The sequence below is a fragment of the Leuciscus leuciscus genome (genome assembly GCF_965113295.1).
Source record: "Leuciscus leuciscus genome assembly, chromosome: 20".
Taxonomy (NCBI): domain Eukaryota; kingdom Metazoa; phylum Chordata; class Actinopteri; order Cypriniformes; family Leuciscidae; genus Leuciscus; species Leuciscus leuciscus.
Window position 1 is genome coordinate 2,555,209 of NC_138744.1, and position 23,184 is coordinate 2,578,392.

Sequence of the window (23,184 nt, forward strand, 5' to 3'; positions counted from 1 at the left end):
ATACAATTGGACTGCTATTTAATTGTCTTTGAAGGCAGAAGTAAACATTTCTGAGGGAATGATTCTTCTATGGCATCGATGTTAAAATCCCCTTTTAGTAGATTGAATGCATGCAGGTAAGGTGGGACGCTTTTTGTTAAACGTGTCATTTAGATATACAGTACCTAGATGTTTTTTTCTTTTTATTACTTTTGTTAACTTTAAGGTCCGACTTTAATATTTCATTTTGAATACAGTTGATATGTGTTATTTGCAAGGTATATACCAATAAACATTTTGAGACCATGCACTCCAGACAAATTTCTTTTCAGGTAATGTGACCCATCCCTAATTTATCAAAAAATGATCCTGGATCTTAAAAACACATGATTTATTAACTCATCACACAAACATATTCCACAGCATATTTAACAGACCCAAAAGCACATAGATAGGCTATGATGAGTAATACTCATCAGTTCACTCAATGCATGTGTAAAGTTCAAAACAACTAGAACATATCTCATGTTGACATGAAATTGGATGAAATTTGAATATCAGATATCTTAATGAACTCTACAACATATTACAAATGGAACTACAACACATGCAACAACAAATAGGCTAACAAAAATTCAATAAGAGGAACATTTAAAATGGTAACCTTATTGTAAAACTTTTTTTCTGTCTGTTTTCTCTAAACACTGTAAATCAACTTAAATTGTGTCCATATTTTAAAGAATTATATAGCGGCATCTACATTTTAATAATAATAATAATAATTTGTTACATTTATATAGTGCTTTTCTGGGTCCTCAAAGCGCTTTACAAGGAAGGGGGAATATCCTCAACCACCACCAATGTGCAGCATCCACCTGGATGATGCGACGGCAGCCATATTGGGCCAGAACGCCCACCACACACACCAGCTTAATGGTGGACAGAAGACAGTGATGAAGCCAATCAGTACATGGGGATGATTAGGAGGCCATGATGGACAGAGGCCAAGGGGCAAATTTGTCCAGGATGCCGGGGTTACACCCCTACTCTTTTTCAAAGGACATCCTGGGATTTTTAATGACCACAGAGAGTCAGGACCTCGGTTTAACGTCTCATTGGAAGGATGGTGCTCTTTGACAGTATAGTGTCCCGATCACTACACTGGGGCGTTAGGTCCCACATAGACCAAGGGTGAGCACCCCCTGCTGGCCTCACTAACACCTCTTCCAGCAGCAACGTGGTTTTCTCAGGTCGTCTCCCATCCAGGTGCTGACCAGGCTTGCTAACCTCTTACAATGACAAAGGTGTAGGTTGATGACACATAAGCGGAATTATGGAACTTGTCGTCATGCCGAAGGATCTAATAATGTTTATGGATGAGTGAATACATTGATGTTTTTAACATGACTGTGGTATGAAGCAGGTCGCGATTGCTAATGAGAGACAGATATCAGCGCCACATGCAAGTCCCGCGGACATGAAGGATTAAGGACATTTCAATCTACCGATCTACCCGCAAGTGCTGAATTAATACTCACACATACCCCTTTTCCACCAGCATGAACCGGGTGCCAGTTCAGAGCCAGAGCTATTGCCAGTCCGGAGTTGGTTCGACTGACGAGCTCTCTAAGATCCGGTTTGCCTTTCCACAAGGCCAGAGAGGTAGCCTGGAAATCCAGACCTAAATATAAAAGATTAATGGTCTGGCGTCGACTAATGAAACTCGGCCAGCTCGAGGGGTGGCACCAAGCATGCATTTGAAGATCTCACTGCACGCAATTGGATAACACTACGACCAATCACAACAATAAACCCCATACGCTTAGCTACCAGCGGAGCTAACTGGTAGATTAGACTCTTACCGTATCCGGTCGGCAAAACAGCAAAAACGTCCTTCTTGCAAAGGAACGACTCGAGCGGCGTCTTCTGTTCCTGTTTTAGATAAAAAGCCAAGTCTAACTCGTTCATTGTAGCGGCCAAAGCCGTTTCAAACAACTGCTGTTCATCCATAGCCATCTTGCAATGTTTACTAATGACTTCGACGTCACAGTGCTGTCGTCTTCTGTTTAGCTCGCCTCTGGCCCGCCTATATCAGATAACCCCATGTGACTGGTGCAGCTCAGATCGAGGGGCATATTTAATGAGCATCATTACTCAACACCAGAGTAACTCGCTGAGCAAATTCAACTTGTGCTCTCGCAAGAATTCTGGATTACCAAGGTACCAGAGAGCCACCACAGAGCCAGATCTTACGTCACTGTATACATCTCATGTTGCCCAGCAACGCTAGCGTGGCAGCGCCAAACACAAACACGCCAGGCTTGTTCGAGATGGTTCGGCTTCTCGCAGACCGATCGGCTCATGACATCAAAGCACTGCGAAAGCGATCCAAAAGCACAAGGAGTCGTATGCTCTCCAAACACTCCCGCAGCTCCGGTCGGTCCGTGCCGCTCCGATGCATCTCGAACGAGCCTTCCATCAACAATGGAGGTCGTTGCGTTACTATTGATGCTCATGGCTTTGCGAACCTACATCGGCATCCAAACACGGCGAATCCAACGTGTTCGTGCAGCTCGCCGTAACTTGCATAGACGGAGATTACAATCAAGCTGCTATTAGCTCGATTAGCTGCTATTTGAAAAATGGCGGTCACAAGTTTCTGTTCGTCTTGTTGGTCACGGTAACCCCGCCCCCAGCCCCTGACGCAAGCGGTTCTTACTTCTAGACCAGCAATGTTTTTTGGTGCTACTTAAGAACCACTTTTCCTGGTTCAGAGCTGGTGCTTTGGGTGTCGAAAAACAAAGAACCGATTTGAAACTAGGCTCTAGCTCCGAACCAGCACCAGCACTGCCTTGGTGGGAAAGGGTTAACAAGTCAGTTTATTTGGCGAATTAAACTTGTGAGGTAACGCAGCACTGTTTCACTTGGTCTATCACACTAAACTGCATTTGAGTGTGTTGAAAGTTATAATGTTATTCTATGTGTTTGTTTGTCTGTATGAGACTAGCAGTAAGCTAGATGAACATTAGAATAACATACTGATCATATTCTAACATTTCATCATGTTGAGCTATATAACATTGATTAGTTTTATGTACATTTGCTCACCTGTCTAATAAAGTACATGCAAGACGTCTCGGTCGAGTCGAAGTTTGTCACGGACGTGGAGCTCTCGGCATCTCCAAAACACCACACCGATATTGATCCTCGTTTTAGTTCTCCTTTTGTCCCAAAGTCTACTTGCCATGGTCCATAATGTTTGAACGAAACAACTCCATGAGCGTGCCGCTAGACGTAACGCAGTTGTCGCCATGGTTACTATGGCAGTACGAGCGGAAACCAGTGATAACGCGGATATTACGTCATTATTTAAAATTGGAATTTCTCTGAAATTAAAAATCTTTGGGAACTTTTGGGATACTGAAAGTACACAACTACAGGAAATATATATATATCACACTTTGCAAGTGATTTTGGGTTATTTTATTACAAAAATCGTACATATTGTAGCTTTAAACACCTTACAAGAAAACCAACACGTTTTTAAATCTTTTTTTTTTGCATTTTGATTCCGTGTTAACTGTAGCAACAAACTGTCAGAATAATATACCCATTTGTTGACATTTAGCGAGAAACCTTATAATTTAGAAAATAAAATCTTATGTCTACCTTCAACAATAAGGGTGTCCTCCCTTGAGATGTAGCCACACCCTCCAGTGTCATATTGCATCAACCAAAACCATTTTATCATTTAAAGAAATAGTGTATCTTTAATTAAAGGCCATTGTCATGCTCTTAAAGGGTTAACCCATTGAGCACAGTAAATCAAACTAAACGGCCCACTTCGCCTGCATTCACCCTACATTTATTTTTAAGAGTGCATTTACTATTGGAAGCTATGGCCAAAAAGCCTCTGAAAAGAGCAAGAAAAAAAAACATGGGAATGTTCAGGTTATGAAATATACTTTAATGTAGGACACATACAAAGAATACACAAGGAAAATCATGATTATCCTATTTGAGTCTGCCCTCCCACCATATCCGACTCCCTCATCTGTGACTCCCTCCACATGGTTTCTTGGGGAACGGTCCGGTCTTCTCCCACAGACTTGGAGTAGTAATACCAATCACACCGAGAGCAATTATCTCTCCAGCATTCCCACTGAGTTTACTCTCCTCATCTGAACCCATTCCCAGATCATCCTCCTTCTCATGAACCACCACCGCACGTCCCAGAATGGAATAAGGCCCAAAGAGCTTGGCGTCTGGAAGCGTCAGGAACTGCCTTATAACTCCTCGCTCGGAAGCAAAGTTGCCCAGGTCTCCAGGATGATGAGGGTGGTCAACGCCGTTTGGATTATAATGAGGACCAACAGTGATGCAGCCTTGACTGAGGTCTCCATACTGATGGATGTGCATGGCACGCTCTTGACGATCGGTGGCAGGCAAACCACGGAGGTTGATTTTCACTTCTAAATCTCCATTGGGGAAGAGCTGCTTGAAGAGGATTTGCCCAAAGATCTTTGGCTGGTTACGTGGCAAATTGGGGCTGGGAGTTACTTCACAAGTGGCATAGATTGTGTTGTCGAACTCCACGACTTCCGGCTGTGGAGCTTCAGGCAAACAAGCTGGATATTTGGAGAACTCTCCTCCTTGTATATGCAGCGCCAGCAATATCAGAGGGAATATTAGGATGATTTTCCCCATGTTGATCTTTAAAGCCTACAATGAAGAGTGGATTCAGTCAAATCATGCCGTTTGGTTTAAGGATGTATTATTTTTGATAAAAGGTCAAAGCTTTGAGAATGGAAGTTGCATTAGGTAAAATAGCACAACCAGATTAGTTTGAAAACATTACATTCTTGCACTTAAGTATATTTTTTATAGCTTTATTTTCAATAATATGTACTTCTTTTTAAAGCATGCTAAAGTGTACTTTTTTCACAAGGACAGGTCAAATAAAAGACAAGATCTATACTTTTGCCTAAACTAACTTTTTTTTAGTTGTACTAAATCAAGTCAGTTGATGGAGAAAATGGAATGGAGAAAAAAACAAAACACAAGCCTAAAACAGCAAAGGTGCATTACCGTATAGCTGAAAAGTTGTCCTCAATCCATGTGGAGCCTGAATAGTGCAGTCACAAAAACACTACAACGCTTAATCCGTGTGCAGTCCTGACCTGGGGTTGAGAGAATCACACTTTTGGCTGCTCTTTTAGGAACTCATGTTGAGCTACAAGTTAACCATGATAGTCTGTTAGTCACTAATTAAGTTCACCTGTGTTTCATTTAGCTCCCTTTGTTTGCCTGTTTATATATAGCACTCAGTTTGTTCAGTTCTTTGTCTTGCATTGCACAATGTGTTCTCCATTGTAGATTATCTCCATTGTTTTGTGTTTATTAAAAGAAGTACTGCTATGGATTCATCTTCACTTCATTTGGTGGCTCATTTGTGACTCATTAATTCTTAGTGTACAATTCCACTTGACGTTCATGCTTGACACCACTTCTCATAGCAGATATTCATCTCACATAAGTGAATAGCTGACAGTTCTTCTTTTTCATGAAGCCATTTCTACAGACTCTGATGTACCAAGCCTGACAAGCCTATATTACACATACAATTGGACTGCTATTTAATTGTCTTTGAAGGCAGAAGTAAACATTTCTGAGGGAATGATTCTTCTATGGCATCGATGTTAAAATCCCCTTTTAGTAGATTGAATGCATGCAGGTAAGGTGGGACGCTTTTTGTTAAACGTGTCATTTAGATATACAGTACCTAGATGTTTTTTTCTTTTTATTACTTTTGTTAACTTTAAGGTCCGACTTTAATATTTCATTTTGAATACAGTTGATATGTGTTATTTGCAAGGTATATACCAATAAACATTTTGAGACCATGCACTCCAGACAAATTTCTTTTCAGGTAATGTGACCCATCCCTAATTTATCAAAAAATGATCCTGGATCTTAAAAACACATGATTTATTAACTCATCACACAAACATATTCCACAGCATATTTAACAGACCCAAAAGCACATAGATAGGCTATGATGAGTAATACTCATCAGTTCACTCAATGCATGTGTAAAGTTCAAAACAACTAGAACATATCTCATGTTGACATGAAATTGGATGAAATTTGAATATCAGATATCTTAATGAACTCTACAACATATTACAAATGGAACTACAACACATGCAACAACAAATAGGCTAACAAAAATTCAATAAGAGGAACATTTAAAATGGTAACCTTATTGTAAAACTTTTTTTCTGTCTGTTTTCTCTAAACACTGTAAATCAACTTAAATTGTGTCCATATTTTAAAGAATTATATAGCGGCATCTACATTTTAATAATAATAATAATAATTTGTTACATTTATATAGTGCTTTTCTGGGTCCTCAAAGCGCTTTACAAGGAAGGGGGAATATCCTCAACCACCACCAATGTGCAGCATCCACCTGGATGATGCGACGGCAGCCATATTGGGCCAGAACGCCCACCACACACACCAGCTTAATGGTGGACAGAAGACAGTGATGAAGCCAATCAGTACATGGGGATGATTAGGAGGCCATGATGGACAGAGGCCAAGGGGCAAATTTGTCCAGGATGCCGGGGTTACACCCCTACTCTTTTTCAAAGGACATCCTGGGATTTTTAATGACCACAGAGAGTCAGGACCTCGGTTTAACGTCTCATTGGAAGGATGGTGCTCTTTGACAGTATAGTGTCCCGATCACTACACTGGGGCGTTAGGTCCCACATAGACCAAGGGTGAGCACCCCCTGCTGGCCTCACTAACACCTCTTCCAGCAGCAACGTGGTTTTCTCAGGTCGTCTCCCATCCAGGTGCTGACCAGGCTTGCTAACCTCTTACAATGACAAAGGTGTAGGTTGATGACACATAAGCGGAATTATGGAACTTGTCGTCATGCCGAAGGATCTAATAATGTTTATGGATGAGTGAATACATTGATGTTTTTAACATGACTGTGGTATGAAGCAGGTCGCGATTGCTAATGAGAGACAGATATCAGCGCCACATGCGAGTCCCGCGGACATGAAGGATTAAGGACATTTCAATCTACCGATCTACCCGCAAGTGCTGAATTAATACTCACACATACCCCTTTTCCACCAGCATGAACCGGGTGCCAGTTCAGAGCCAGAGCTATTGCCAGTCCGGAGTTGGTTCGACTGACGAGCTCTCTAAGATCCGGTTTGCCTTTCCACAAGGCCAGAGAGGTAGCCTGGAAATCCAGACCTAAATATAAAAGATTAATGGTCTGGCGTCGACTAATGAAACTCGGCCAGCTCGAGGGGTGGCACCAAGCATGCATTTGAAGATCTCACTGCACGCAATTGGATAACACTACGACCAATCACAACAATAAACCCCATACGCTTAGCTACCAGCGGAGCTAACTGGTAGATTAGACTCTTACCGTATCCGGTCGGCAAAACAGCAAAAACGTCCTTCTTGCAAAGGAACGACTCGAGCGGCGTCTTCTGTTCCTGTTTTAGATAAAAAGCCAAGTCTAACTCGTTCATTGTAGCGGCCAAAGCCGTTTCAAACAACTGCTGTTCATCCATAGCCATCTTGCAATGTTTACTAATGACTTCGACGTCACAGTGCTGTCGTCTTCTGTTTAGCTCGCCTCTGGCCCGCCTATATCAGATAACCCCATGTGACTGGTGCAGCTCAGATCGAGGGGCATATTTAATGAGCATCATTACTCAACACCAGAGTAACTCGCTGAGCAAATTCAACTTGTGCTCTCGCAAGAATTCTGGATTACCAAGGTACCAGAGAGCCACCACAGAGCCAGATCTTACGTCACTGTATACATCTCATGTTGCCCAGCAACGCTAGCATGGCAGCGCCAAACACAAACACGCCAGGCTTGTTCGAGATGGTTCGGCTTCTCGCAGACCGATCGGCTCATGACATCAAAGCACTGCGAAAGCGATCCAAAAGCACAAGGAGTCGTATGCTCTCCAAACACTCCCGCAGCTCCGGTCGGTCCGTGCCGCTCCGATGCATCTCGAACGAGCCTTCCATCAACAATGGAGGTCGTTGCGTTACTATTGATGCTCATGGCTTTGCGAACCTACATCGGCATCCAAACACGGCGAATCCAACGTGTTCGTGCAGCTCGCCGTAACTTGCATAGACGGAGATTACAATCAAGCTGCTATTAGCTCGATTAGCTGCTATTTGAAAAATGGCGGTCACAAGTTTCTGTTCGTCTTGTTGGTCACGGTAACCCCGCCCCCAGCCCCTGACGCAAGCGGTTCTTACTTCTAGACCAGCAATGTTTTTTGGTGCTACTTAAGAACCACTTTTCCTGGTTCAGAGCTGGTGCTTTGGGTGTCGAAAAACAAAGAACCGATTTGAAACTAGGCTCTAGCTCCGAACCGGCACCAGCACTGCCTTGGTGGGAAAGGGTTAACAAGTCAGTTTATTTGGCGAATTAAACTTGTGAGGTAACGCAGCACTGTTTCACTTGGTCTATCACACTAAACTGCATTTGAGTGTGTTGAAAGTTATAATGTTATTCTATGTGTTTGTTTGTCTGTATGAGACTAGCAGTAAGCTAGATGAACATTAGAATAACATACTGATCATATTCTAACATTTCATCATGTTGAGCTATATAACATTGATTAGTTTTATGTACATTTGCTCACCTGTCTAATAAAGTACATGCAAGACGTCTCGGTCGAGTCGAAGTTTGTCACGGACGTGGAGCTCTCGGCATCTCCAAAACACCACACCGATATTGATCCTCGTTTTAGTTCTCCTTTTGTCCCAAAGTCTACTTGCCATGGTCCATAATGTTTGAACGAAACAACTCCATGAGCGTGCCGCTAGACGTAACGCAGTTGTCGCCATGGTTACTATGGCAGTACGAGCGGAAACCAGTGATAACGCGGATATTACGTCATTATTTAAAATTGGAATTTCTCTGAAATTAAAAATCTTTGGGAACTTTTGGGATACTGAAAGTACACAACTACAGGAAATATATATATATCACACTTTGCAAGTGATTTTTGGTTATTTTATTACAAAAATCGTACATATTGTAGCTTTAAACACCTTACAAGAAAACCAACACGTTTTTAAATCTTTTTTTTTTGCATTTTGATTCCGTGTTAACTGTAGCAACAAACTGTCAGAATAATATACCCATTTGTTGACATTTAGCGAGAAACCTTATAATTTAGAAAATAAAATCTTATGTCTACCTTCAACAATAAGGGTGTCCTCCCTTGAGATGTAGCCACACCCTCCAGTGTCATATTGCATCAACCAAAACCATTTTATCATTTAAAGAAATAGTGTATCTTTAATTAAAGGCCATTGTCATGCTCTTAAAGGGTTAACCCATTGAGCACAGTAAATCAAACTAAACGGCCCACTTCGCCTGCATTCACCCTACATTTATTTTTAAGAGTACATTTACTATTGGAAGCTATGGCCAAAAAGCCTCTGAAAAGAGCAAGAAAAAAAAACATGGGAATGTTCAGGTTATGAAATATACTTTAATGTAGGACACATACAAAGAATACACAAGGAAAAATCATGATTATCCTATTTGAGTCTGCCCTCCCACCATATCCGACTCCCTCATCTGTGACTCCCTCCACATGGTTTCTTGGGGAACGGTCCGGTCTTCTCCCACAGACTTGGAGTAGTAATACCAATCACACCGAGAGCAATTATCTCTCCAGCATTCCCACTGAGTTTACTCTCCTCATCTGAACCCATTCCCAGATCATCCTCCTTCTCATGAACCACCACCGCACGTCCCAGAATGGAATAAGGCCCAAAGAGCTTGGCGTCTGGAAGCGTCAGGAACTGCCTTATAACTCCTCGCTCGGAAGCAAAGTTGCCCAGGTCTCCAGGATGATGAGGGTGGTCAACGCCGTTTGGATTATAATGAGGACCAACAGTGATGCAGCCTTGACTGAGGTCTCCATACTGATGGATGTGCATGGCACGCTCTTGACGATCGGTGGCAGGCAAACCACGGAGGTTGATTTTCACTTCTAAATCTCCATTGGGGAAGAGCTGCTTGAAGAGGATTTGCCCAAAGATCTTTGGCTGGTTACGTGGCAAATTGGGGCTGGGAGTTACTTCACAAGTGGCATAGATTGTGTTGTCGAACTCCACGACTTCCGGCTGTGGAGCTTCAGGCAAACAAGCTGGATATTTGGAGAACTCTCCTCCTTGTATATGCAGCGCCAGCAATATCAGAGGGAATATTAGGATGATTTTCTCCATGTTGATCTTTAAAGCCTACAATGAAGAGTGGATTCAGTCAAATCATGCCGTTTGGTTTAAGGATGTAATATTTTTGATAAAAGGTCAAAGCTTTGAGAATGGAAGTTGCATTAGGTAAAATAGCACAACCAGATTAGTTTGAAAACATTACATTCTTGCACTTAAGTATATTTTTTATAGCTTTATTTTCAATAATATGTACTTCTTTTTAAAGCATGCTAAAGTGTACTTTTTTCACAAGGACAGGTCAAATAAAAGACAAGATCTATACTTTTGCCTAAACTAACTTTTTTTTAGTTGTACTAAATCAAGTCAGTTGATGGAGAAAATGGAATGGAGAAAAAAACAAAACACAAGCCTAAAACAGCAAAGGTGCATTACCGTATAGCTGAAAAGTTGTCCTCAATCCATGTGGAGCCTGAATAGTGCAGTCACAAAAACACTACAACGCTTAATCCGTGTGCAGTCCTGACCTGGGGTTGAGAGAATCACACTTTTGGCTGCTCTTTTAGGAACTCATGTTGAGCTACAAGTTAACCATGATAGTCTGTTAGTCACTAATTAAGTTCACCTGTGTTTCATTTAGCTCCCTTTGTTTGCCTGTTTATATATAGCACTCAGTTTGTTCAGTTCTTTGTCTTGCATTGCACAATGTGTTCTCCATTGTAGATTATCTCCATTGTTTTGTGTTTATTAAAAGAAGTACTGCTATGGATTCATCTTCACTTCATTTGGTGGCTCATTTGTGACTCATTAATTCTTAGTGTACAATTCCACTTGACGTTCATGCTTGACACCACTTCTCATAGCAGATATTCATCTCACATAAGTGAATAGCTGACAGTTCTTCTTTTTCATGAAGCCATTTCTACAGACTCTGATGTACCAAGCCTGACAAGCCTATATTACACATACAATTGGACTGCTATTTAATTGTCTTTGAAGGCAGAAGTAAACATTTCTGAGGGAATGATTCTTCTATGGCATCGATGTTAAAATCCCCTTTTAGTAGATTGAATGCATGCAGGTAAGGTGGGACGCTTTTTGTTAAACGTGTCATTTAGATATACAGTACCTAGATGTTTTTTTCTTTTTATTACTTTTGTTAACTTTAAGGTCCGACTTTAATATTTCATTTTGAATACAGTTGATATGTGTTATTTGCAAGGTATATACCAATAAACATTTTGAGACCATGCACTCCAGACAAATTTCTTTTCAGGTAATGTGACCCATCCCTAATTTATCAAAAAATGATCCTGGATCTTAAAAACACATGATTTATTAACTCATCACACAAACATATTCCACAGCATATTTAACAGACCCAAAAGCACATAGATAGGCTATGATGAGTAATACTCATCAGTTCACTCAATGCATGTGTAAAGTTCAAAACAACTAGAACATATCTCATGTTGACATGAAATTGGATGAAATTTGAATATCAGATATCTTAATGAACTCTACAACATATTACAAATGGAACTACAACACATGCAACAACAAATAGGCTAACAAAAATTCAATAAGAGGAACATTTAAAATGGTAACCTTATTGTAAAACTTTTTTTCTGTCTGTTTTCTCTAAACACTGTAAATCAACTTAAATTGTGTCCATATTTTAAAGAATTATATAGCGGCATCTACATTTTAATAATAATAATAATAATTTGTTACATTTATATAGTGCTTTTCTGGGTCCTCAAAGCGCTTTACAAGGAAGGGGGAATATCCTCAACCACCACCAATGTGCAGCATCCACCTGGATGATGCGACGGCAGCCATATTGGGCCAGAACGCCCACCACACACACCAGCTTAATGGTGGACAGAAGACAGTGATGAAGCCAATCAGTACATGGGGATGATTAGGAGGCCATGATGGACAGAGGCCAAGGGGCAAATTTGTCCAGGATGCCGGGGTTACACCCCTACTCTTTTTCAAAGGACATCCTGGGATTTTTAATGACCACAGAGAGTCAGGACCTCGGTTTAACGTCTCATTGGAAGGATGGTGCTCTTTGACAGTATAGTGTCCCGATCACTACACTGGGGCGTTAGGTCCCACATAGACCAAGGGTGAGCACCCCCTGCTGGCCTCACTAACACCTCTTCCAGCAGCAACGTGGTTTTCTCAGGTCGTCTCCCATCCAGGTGCTGACCAGGCTTGCTAACCTCTTACAATGACAAAGGTGTAGGTTGATGACACATAAGCGGAATTATGGAACTTGTCGTCATGCCGAAGGATCTAATAATGTTAATGGATGAGTGAATACATTGATGTTTTTAACATGACTGTGGTATGAAGCAGGTCGCGATTGCTAATGAGAGACAGATATCAGCGCCACATGCGAGTCCCGCGGACATGAAGGATTAAGGACATTTCAATCTACCGATCTACCCGCAAGTGCTGAATTAATACTCACACATACCCCTTTTCCACCAGCATGAACCGGGTGCCAGTTCAGAGCCAGAGCTATTGCCAGTCCGGAGTTGGTTCGACTGACGAGCTCTCTAAGATCCGGTTTGCCTTTCCACAAGGCCAGAGAGGTAGCCTGGAAATCCAGACCTAAATATAAAAGATTAATGGTCTGGCGTCGACTAATGAAACTCGGCCAGCTCGAGGGGTGGCACCAAGCATGCATTTGAAGATCTCACTGCACGCAATTGGATAACACTACGACCAATCACAACAATAAACCCCATACGCTTAGCTACCAGCGGAGCTAACTGGTAGATTAGACTCTTACCGTATCCGGTCGGCAAAACAGCAAAAACGTCCTTCTTGCAAAGGAACGACTCGAGCGGCGTCTTCTGTTCCTGTTTTAGATAAAAAGCCAAGTCTAACTCGTTCATTGTAGCGGCCAAAGCCGTTTCAAACAACTGCTGTTCATCCATAGCCATCTTGCAATGTTTACTAATGACTTCGACGTCACAGTGCTGTCGTCTTCTGTTTAGCTCGCCTCTGGCCCGCCTATATCAGATAACCCCATGTGACTGGTGCAGCTCAGATCGAGGGGCATATTTAATGAGCATCATTACTCAACACCAGAGTAACTCGCTGAGCAAATTCAACTTGTGCTCTCGCAAGAATTCTGGATTACCAAGGTACCAGAGAGCCACCACAGAGCCAGATCTTACGTCACTGTATACATCTCATGTTGCCCAGCAACGCTAGCGTGGCAGCGCCAAACACAAACACGCCAGGCTTGTTCGAGATGGTTCGGCTTCTCGCAGACCGATCGGCTCATGACATCAAAGCACTGCGAAAGCGATCCAAAAGCACAAGGAGTCGTATGCTCTCCAAACACTCCCGCAGCTCCGGTCGGTCCGTGCCGCTCCGATGCATCTCGAACGAGCCTTCCATCAACAATGGAGGTCGTTGCGTTACTATTGATGCTCATGGCTTTGCGAACCTACATCGGCATCCAAACACGGCGAATCCAACGTGTTCGTGCAGCTCGCCGTAACTTGCATAGACGGAGATTACAATCAAGCTGCTATTAGCTCGATTAGCTGCTATTTGAAAAATGGCGGTCACAAGTTTCTGTTCGTCTTGTTGGTCACGGTAACCCCGCCCCCAGCCCCTGACGCAAGCGGTTCTTACTTCTAGACCAGCAATGTTTTTTGGTGCTACTTAAGAACCACTTTTCCTGGTTCAGAGCTGGTGCTTTGGGTGTCGAAAAACAAAGAACCGATTTGAAACTAGGCTCTAGCTCCGAACCAGCACCAGCACTGCCTTGGTGGGAAAGGGTTAACAAGTCAGTTTATTTGGCGAATTAAACTTGTGAGGTAACGCAGCACTGTTTCACTTGGTCTATCACACTAAACTGCATTTGAGTGTGTTGAAAGTTATAATGTTATTCTATGTGTTTGTTTGTCTGTATGAGACTAGCAGTAAGCTAGATGAACATTAGAATAACATACTGATCATATTCTAACATTTCATCATGTTGAGCTATATAACATTGATTAGTTTTATGTACATTTGCTCACCTGTCTAATAAAGTACATGCAAGACGTCTCGGTCGAGTCGAAGTTTGTCACGGACGTGGAACAACTCCATGAGCGTGCCGCTAGACGTAACGCAGTTGTCGCCATGGTTACTATGGCAGTACGAGCGGAAACCAGTGATAACGCGGATATTACGTCATTATTTAAAATTGGAATTTCTCTGAAATTAAAAATCTTTGGGAACTTTTGGGATACTGAAAGTACACAACTACAGGAAATATATATATATCACACTTTGCAAGTGATTTTTGGTTATTTTATTACAAAAATCGTACATATTGTAGCTTTAAACACCTTACAAGAAAACCAACACGTTTTTAAATCTTTTTTTTTTGCATTTTGATTCCGTGTTAACTGTAGCAACAAACTGTCAGAATAATATACCCATTTGTTGACATTTAGCGAGAAACCTTATAATTTAGAAAATAAAATCTTATGTCTACCTTCAACAATAAGGGTGTCCTCCCTTGAGATGTAGCCACACCCTCCAGTGTCATATTGCATCAACCAAAACCATTTTATCATTTAAAGAAATAGTGTATCTTTAATTAAAGGCCATTGTCATGCTCTTAAAGGGTTAACCCATTGAGCACAGTAAATCAAACTAAACGGCCCACTTCGCCTGCATTCACCCTACATTTATTTTTAAGAGTGCATTTACTATTGGAAGCTATGGCCAAAAAGCCTCTGAAAAGAGCAAGAAAAAAAAACATGGGAATGTTCAGGTTATGAAATATACTTTAATGTAGGACACATACAAAGAATACACAAGGAAAATCATGATTATCCTATTTGAGTCTGCCCTCCCACCATATCCGACTCCCTCATCTGTGACTCCCTCCACATGGTTTCTTGGGGAACGGTCCGGTCTTCTCCCACAGACTTGGAGTAGTAATACCAATCACACCGAGAGCAATTATCTCTCCAGCATTCCCACTGAGTTTACTCTCCTCATCTGAACCCATTCCCAGATCATCCTCCTTCTCATGAACCACCACCGCACGTCCCAGAATGGAATAAGGCCCAAAGAGCTTGGCGTCTGGAAGCGTCAGGAACTGCCTTATAACTCCTCGCTCGGAAGCAAAGTTGCCCAGGTCTCCAGGATGATGAGGGTGGTCAACGCCGTTTGGATTATAATGAGGACCAACAGTGATGCAGCCTTGACTGAGGTCTCCATACTGATGGATGTGCATGGCACGCTCTTGACGATCGGTGGCAGGCAAACCACGGAGGTTGATTTTCACTTCTAAATCTCCATTGGGGAAGAGCTGCTTGAAGAGGATTTGCCCAAAGATCTTTGGCTGGTTACGTGGCAAATTGGGGCTGGGAGTTACTTCACAAGTGGCATAGATTGTGTTGTCGAACTCCACGACTTCCGGCTGTGGAGCTTCAGGCAAACAAGCTGGATATTTGGAGAACTCTCCTCCTTGTATATGCAGCGCCAGCAATATCAGAGGGAATATTAGGATGATTTTCTCCATGTTGATCTTTAAAGCCTACAATGAAGAGTGGATTCAGTCAAATCATGCCGTTTGGTTTAAGGATGTAATATTTTTGATAAAAGGTCAAAGCTTTGAGAATGGAAGTTGCATTAGGTAAAATAGCACAACCAGATTAGTTTGAAAACATTACATTCTTGCACTTAAGTATATTTTTTATAGCTTTATTTTCAATAATATGTACTTCTTTTTAAAGCATGCTAAAGTGTACTTTTTTCACAAGGACAGGTCAAATAAAAGACAAGATCTATACTTTTGCCTAAACTAACTTTTTTTTAGTTGTACTAAATCAAGTCAGTTGATGGAGAAAATGGAATGGAGAAAAAAACAAAACACAAGCCTAAAACAGCAAAGGTGCATTACCGTATAGCTGAAAAGTTGTCCTCAATCCGTGTGGAGCCTGAATAGTGCAGTCACAAAAACACTACAACGCTTAATCCGTGTGCAGTCCTGACCTGGGGTTGAGAGAATCACACTTTTGGCTGCTCTTTTAGGAACTCATGTTGAGCTACAAGTTAACCATGATAGTCTGTTAGTCACTAATTAAGTTCACCTGTGTTTCATTTAGCTCCCTTTGTTTGCCTGTTTATATATAGCACTCAGTTTGTTCAGTTCTTTGTCTTGCATTGCACAATGTGTTCTCCATTGTAGATTATCTCCATTGTTTTGTGTTTATTAAAAGAAGTACTGCTATGGATTCATCTTCACTTCATTTGGTGGCTCATTTGTGACTCATTAATTCTTAGTGTACAATTCCACTTGACGTTCATGCTTGACACCACTTCTCATAGCAGATATTCATCTCACATAAGTGAATAGCTGACAGTTCTTCTTTTTCATGAAGCCATTTCTACAGACTCTGATGTACCAAGCCTGACAAGCCTATATTACACATACAATTGGACTGCTATTTAATTGTCTTTGAAGGCAGAAGTAAACATTTCTGAGGGAATGATTCTTCTATGGCATCGATGTTAAAATCCCCTTTTAGTAGATTGAATGCATGCAGGTAAGGTGGGACGCTTTTTGTTAAACGTGTCATTTAGATATACAGTACCTAGATGTTTTTTTCTTTTTATTACTTTTGTTAACTTTAAGGTCCGACTTTAATATTTCATTTTGAATACAGTTGATATGTGTTATTTGCAAGGTATATACCAATAAACATTTTGAGACCATGCACTCCAGACAAATTTCTTTTCAGGTAATGTGACCCATCCCTAATTTATCAAAAAATGATCCTGGATCTTAAAAACACATGATTTATTAACTCATCACACAAACATATTCCACAGCATATTTAACAGACCCAAAAGCACATAGATAGGCTATGATGAGTAATACTCATCAGTTCACTCAATGCATGTGTAAAGTTCAAAACAACTAGAACATATCTCATGTTGACATGAAATTGGATGAAATTTGAATATCAGATATCTTAATGAACTCTACAACATATTACAAATGGAACTACAACACATGCAACAACAAATAGGCTAACAAAAATTCAATAAGAGGAACATTTAAAATGGTAACCTTATTGTAAAACTTTTTTTCTGTCTGTTTTCTCTAAACACTGTAAATCAACTTAAATTGTGTCCATATTTTAAAGAATTATATAGCGGCATCTACATTTTAATAATAATAATAATAATTTGTTACATTTATATAGTGCTTTTCTGGGTCCTCAAAGCGCTTTACAAGGAAGGGGGAATATCCTCAACCACCACCAATGTGCAGCATCCACCTGGATGATGCGACGGCAGCCATATTGGGCCAGAACGCCCACCACACACACCAGCTTAATGGTGGACAGAAGACAGTGATGAAGCCAATCAGTACATGGGGATGATTAGGAGGCCATGATGGACAGAGGCCAAGGGGCAAATTTGTCCAGGATGCCGGGGTTACACCCCTACTCTTTTTCAAAGGACATCCTGGGATTTTTAATGACCACAGAGAGTCAGGACCTCGGTTTAACGTCTCATTGGAAGGATGGTGCTCTTTGACAGTATAGTGTCCCGATCACTACACTGGGGCGTTAGGTCCCACATAGACCAAGGGTGAGCACCCCCTGCTGGCCTCACTAACACCTCTTCCAGCAGCAACGTGGTTTTCTCAGGTCGTCTCCCATCCAGGTGCTGACCAGGCTTGCTAACCTCTTACAATGACAAAGGTGTAGGTTGATGACACATAAGCGGAATTATGGAACTTGTCGTCATGCCGAAGGATCTAATAATGTTTATGGATGAGTGAATACATTGATGTTTTTAACATGACTGTGGTATGAAGCAGGTCGCGATTGCTAATGAGAGACAGATATCAGCGCCACATGCGAGTCCCGCGGACATGAAGGATTAAGGACATTTCAATCTACCGATCTACCCGCAAGTGCTGAATTAATACTCACACATACCCCTTTTCCACCAGCATGAACCGGGTGCCAGTTCAGAGCCAGAGCTATTGCCAGTCCGGAGTTGGTTCGACTGACGAGCTCTCTAAGATCCGGTTTGCCTTTCCACAAGGCCAGAGAGGTAGCCTGGAAATCCAGACCTAAATATAAAAGATTAATGGTCTGGCGTCGACTAATGAAACTCGGCCAGCTCGAGGGGTGGCACCAAGCATGCATTTGAAGATCTCACTGCACGCAATTGGATAACACTACGACCAATCACAACAATAAACCCCATACGCTTAGCTACCAGCGGAGCTAACTGGTAGATTAGACTCTTACCGTATCCGGTCGGCAAAACAGCAAAAACGTCCTTCTTGCAAAGGAACGACTCGAGCGGCGTCTTCTGTTCCTGTTTTAGATAAAAAGCCAAGTCTAACTCGTTCATTGTAGCGGCCAAAGCCGTTTCAAACAACTGCTGTTCATCCATAGCCATCTTGCAATGTTTACTAATGACTTCGACGTCACAGTGCTGTCGTCTTCTGTTTAGCTCGCCTCTGGCCCGCCTATATCAGATAACCCCATGTGACTGGTGCAGCTCAGATCGAGGGGCATATTTAATGAGCATCATTACTCAACACCAGAGTAACTCGCTGAGCAAATTCAACTTGTGCTCTCGCAAGAATTCTGGATTACCAAGGTACCAGAGAGCCACCACAGAGCCAGATCTTACGTCACTGTATACATCTCATGTTGCCCAGCAATGCTAGCGTGGCAGCGCCAAACACAAACACGCCAGGCTTGTTCGAGATGGTTCGGCTTCTCGCAGACCGATCGGCTCATGACATCAAAGCACTGCGAAAGCGATCCAAAAGCACAAGGAGTCGTATGCTCTCCAAACACTCCCGCAGCTCCGGTCGGTCCGTGCCGCTCCGATGCATCTCGAACGAGCCTTCCATCAACAATGGAGGTCGTTGCGTTACTATTGATGCTCATGGCTTTGCGAACCTACATCGGCATCCAAACACGGCGAATCCAACGTGTTCGTGCAGCTCGCCGTAACTTGCATAGACGGAGATTACAATCAAGCTGCTATTAGCTCGATTAGCTGCTATTTGAAAAATGGCGGTCACAAGTTTCTGTTCGTCTTGTTGGTCACGGTAACCCCGCCCCCAGCCCCTGACGCAAGCGGTTCTTACTTCTAGACCAGCAATGTTTTTTGGTGCTACTTAAGAACCACTTTTCCTGGTTCAGAGCTGGTGCTTTGGGTGTCGAAAAACAAAGAACCGATTTGAAACTAGGCTCTAGCTCCGAACCGGCACCAGCACTGCCTTGGTGGGAAAGGGTTAACAAGTCAGTTTATTTGGCGAATTAAACTTGTGAGGTAACGCAGCACTGTTTCACTTGGTCTATCACACTAAACTGCATTTGAGTGTGTTGAAAGTTATAATGTTATTCTATGTGTTTGTTTGTCTGTATGAGACTAGCAGTAAGCTAGATGAACATTAGAATAACATACTGATCATATTCTAACATTTCATCATGTTGAGCTATATAACATTGATTAGTTTTATGTACATTTGCTCACCTGTCTAATAAAGTACATGCAAGACGTCTCGGTCGAGTCGAAGTTTGTCACGGACGTGGAGCTCTCGGCATCTCCAAAACACCACACCGATATTGATCCTCGTTTTAGTTCTCCTTTTGTCCCAAAGTCTACTTGCCATGGTCCATAATGTTTGAACGAAACAACTCCATGAGCGTGCCGCTAGACGTAACGCAGTTGTCGCCATGGTTACTATGGCAGTACGAGCGGAAACCAGTGATAACGCGGATATTACGTCATTATTTAAAATTGGAATTTCTCTGAAATTAAAAATCTTTGGGAACTTTTGGGATACTGAAAGTACACAACTACAGGAAATATATATATATCACACTTTGCAAGTGATTTTTGGTTATTTATTACAAAAATCGTACATATTGTAGCTTTAAACACCTTACAAGAAAACCAACACGTTTTTAAATCTTTTTTTTTTGCATTTTGATTCCGTGTTAACTGTAGCAACAAACTGTCAGAATAATATACCCATTTGTTGACATTTAGCGAGAAACCTTATAATTTAGAAAATAAAATCTTATGTCTACCTTCAACAATAAGGGTGTCCTCCCTTGAGATGTAGCCACACCCTCCAGTGTCATATTGCATCAACCAAAACCATTTTATCATTTAAAGAAATAGTGTATCTTTAATTAAAGGCCATTGTCATGCTCTTAAAGGGTTAACCCATTGAGCACAGTAAATCAAACTAAACGGCCCACTTCGCCTGCATTCACCCTACATTTATTTTTAAGAGTGCATTTACTATTGGAAGCTATGGCCAAAAAGCCTCTGAAAAGAGCAAGAAAAAAAAACATGGGAATGTTCAGGTTATGAAATATACTTTAATGTAGGACACATACAAAGAATACACAAGGAAAATCATGATTATCCTATTTGAGTCTGCCCTCCCACCATATCCGACTCCCTCATCTGTGACTCCCTCCACATGGTTTCTTGGGGAACGGTCCGGTCTTCTCCCACAGACTTGGAGTAGTAATACCAATCACACCGAGAGCAATTATCTCTCCAGCATTCCCACTGAGTTTACTCTCCTCATCTGAACCCATTCCCAGATCATCCTCCTTCTCATGAACCACCACCGCACGTCCCAGAATGGAATAAGGCCCAAAGAGCTTGGCGTCTGGAAGCGTCAGGAACTGCCTTATAACTCCTCGCTCGGAAGCAAAGTTGCCCAGGTCTCCAGGATGATGAGGGTGGTCAACGCCGTTTGGATTATAATGAGGACCAACAGTGATGCAGCCTTGACTGAGGTCTCCATACTGATGGATGTGCATGGCACGCTCTTGACGATCGGTGGCAGGCAAACCACGGAGGTTGATTTTCACTTCTAAATCTCCATTGGGGAAGAGCTGCTTGAAGAGGATTTGCCCAAAGATCTTTGGCTGGTTACGTGGCAAATTGGGGCTGGGAGTTACTTCACAAGTGGCATAGATTGTGTTGTCGAACTCCACGACTTCCGGCTGTGGAGCTTCAGGCAAACAAGCTGGATATTTGGAGAACTCTCCTCCTTGTATATGCAGCGCGAGCAATATCAGAGGGAATATTAGGATGATTTTCTCCATGTTGATCTTTAAAGCCTACAATGAAGAGTGGATTCAGTCAAATCATGCCGTTTGGTTTAAGGATGTAATATTTTTGATAAAAGGTCAAAGCTTTGAGAATGGAAGTTGCATTAGGTAAAATAGCACAACCAGATTAGTTTGAAAACATTACATTCTTGCACTTAAGTATATTTTTTATAGCTTTATTTTCAATAATATGTACTTCTTTTTAAAGCATGCTAAAGTGTACTTTTTTCACAAGGACAGGTCAAATAAAAGACAAGATCTATACTTTTGCCTAAACTAACTTTTTTTTAGTTGTACTAAATCAAGTCAGTTGATGGAGAAAATGGAATGGAGAAAAAAACAAAACACAAGCCTAAAACAGCAAAGGTGCATTACCGTATAGCTGAAAAGTTGTCCTCAATCCGTGTGGAGCCTGAATAGTGCAGTCACAAAAACACTACAACGCTTAATCCGTGTGCAGTCCTGACCTGGGGTTGAGAGAATCACACTTTTGGCTGCTCTTTTAGGAACTCATGTTGAGCTACAAGTTAACCATGATAGTCTGTTAGTCACTAATTAAGTTCACCTGTGTTTCATTTAGCTCCCTTTGTTTGCCTGTTTATATATAGCACTCAGTTTGTTCAGTTCTTTGTCTTGCATTGCACAATGTGTTCTCCATTGTAGATTATCTCCATTGTTTTGTGTTTATTAAAAGAAGTACTGCTATGGATTCATCTTCACTTCATTTGGTGGCTCATTTGTGACTCATTAATTCTTAGTGTACAATTCCACTTGACGTTCATGCTTGACACCACTTCTCATAGCAGATATTCATCTCACATAAGTGAATAGCTGACAGTTCTTCTTTTTCATGAAGCCATTTCTTCAGACTCTGATGTACCAAGCCTGACAAGCCTATATTACACATACAATTGGACTGCTATTTAATTGTCTTTGAAGGCAGAAGTAAACATTTCTGAGGGAATGATTCTTCTATGGCATCGATGTTAAAGCCCCACTAGGTAAGATTTCCGTTTTGGTCAAACAACGACCCCTAGAGTCGCTGTGGAATACTTGTAATTAACGTTACTGTCGTAAATACCACTCACGCAGCAGTCTCTTCACTCACGGCCTGATCCCCTGTATACCGGTCCCTGTTCAGTCGGATGGAAGCTATAACGAGTGGAAATAAGGTGTGGCCCCTTTAAGAGCTGCGCGCGCCCTGTTGAACTGGCAGTCTGTATTGTATGTGCGCCTCGAACACCCCGTAAGCGGGTTGTTTCTGTTTGATGCTCATTCTTGTCCTATTTTTGTCTATCAAGTAATGCTGTGGACGGTAGAACATGTGACAGACAGTTACACGAGTTCGATTGGGGAATAAACACAACGCGTTACAAATCGTCGGACATCGAACAAGCACAGCTAGCCTCTGAAGATGTCTACTAATCCATCAACAAGAACGCCAGGTGCTTTTTAGCTCACACCAACGAGTGAAAGCTTGTCCGAGTGATGTACAATATAAGCAATATAACGTTATTTACAAGTCCAACAGCATGTGAGGACGTGTTGTGGGAAGTGAGGTAGCCTTTGCCGTAAAGCAGTCGAATTTTGTAGTTCTTTTTGTGCTGCTCGGGTTACTACCCGAAACCCGAAGTATTAAAGTACGATTAAAAACGATACAGACCCCGTCAGGCTATGGCAGACGTGTCATTCAACCTATTTTAAGTCGATGTACCATCACAAGAGTCTTGGAAATATACTATGAAGGTTGAAAAGTTACCTAGTGCTGCTTTAAAATCCCCTTTTAGTAGATTGAATGCAT

General features: G+C 41.8%; 4 protein-coding genes across 4 annotated transcripts; all 4 read right to left on the reverse strand.

Annotated features, from left to right (window-relative positions):
- Positions 1-4,029: 4,029 nt before the first annotated feature.
- LOC309484612 (extracellular superoxide dismutase [Cu-Zn]-like) lies at positions 4,030-4,686 on the reverse strand (the record flags this gene model as incomplete). Its single annotated transcript, XM_082150936.1, has 1 exon — positions 4,030-4,686. The coding sequence occupies one exon, from the start codon at positions 4,684-4,686 to the stop codon at positions 4,030-4,032; it is 657 nt and encodes a 218-aa protein (XP_082007062.1).
- A 4,941-nt stretch (positions 4,687-9,627) lies between these two features.
- Positions 9,628-10,284, reverse strand: LOC309484614 (extracellular superoxide dismutase [Cu-Zn]-like; the record flags this gene model as incomplete). The annotated part of the gene is made up of 1 exon (XM_082150941.1): positions 9,628-10,284. The coding sequence occupies one exon, from the start codon at positions 10,282-10,284 to the stop codon at positions 9,628-9,630; it is 657 nt and encodes a 218-aa protein (XP_082007067.1).
- A 4,840-nt stretch (positions 10,285-15,124) lies between these two features.
- On the reverse strand, positions 15,125-15,781 carry LOC309484615 (extracellular superoxide dismutase [Cu-Zn]-like; the record flags this gene model as incomplete). Its single annotated transcript, XM_082150942.1, has 1 exon — positions 15,125-15,781. The coding sequence occupies one exon, from the start codon at positions 15,779-15,781 to the stop codon at positions 15,125-15,127; it is 657 nt and encodes a 218-aa protein (XP_082007068.1).
- Positions 15,782-20,720: 4,939 nt separating this feature from the next.
- Positions 20,721-21,377, reverse strand: LOC309484616 (extracellular superoxide dismutase [Cu-Zn]-like; the record flags this gene model as incomplete). Its single annotated transcript, XM_082150943.1, has 1 exon — positions 20,721-21,377. The coding sequence occupies one exon, from the start codon at positions 21,375-21,377 to the stop codon at positions 20,721-20,723; it is 657 nt and encodes a 218-aa protein (XP_082007069.1).
- Positions 21,378-23,184: the final 1,807 nt, after the last annotated feature.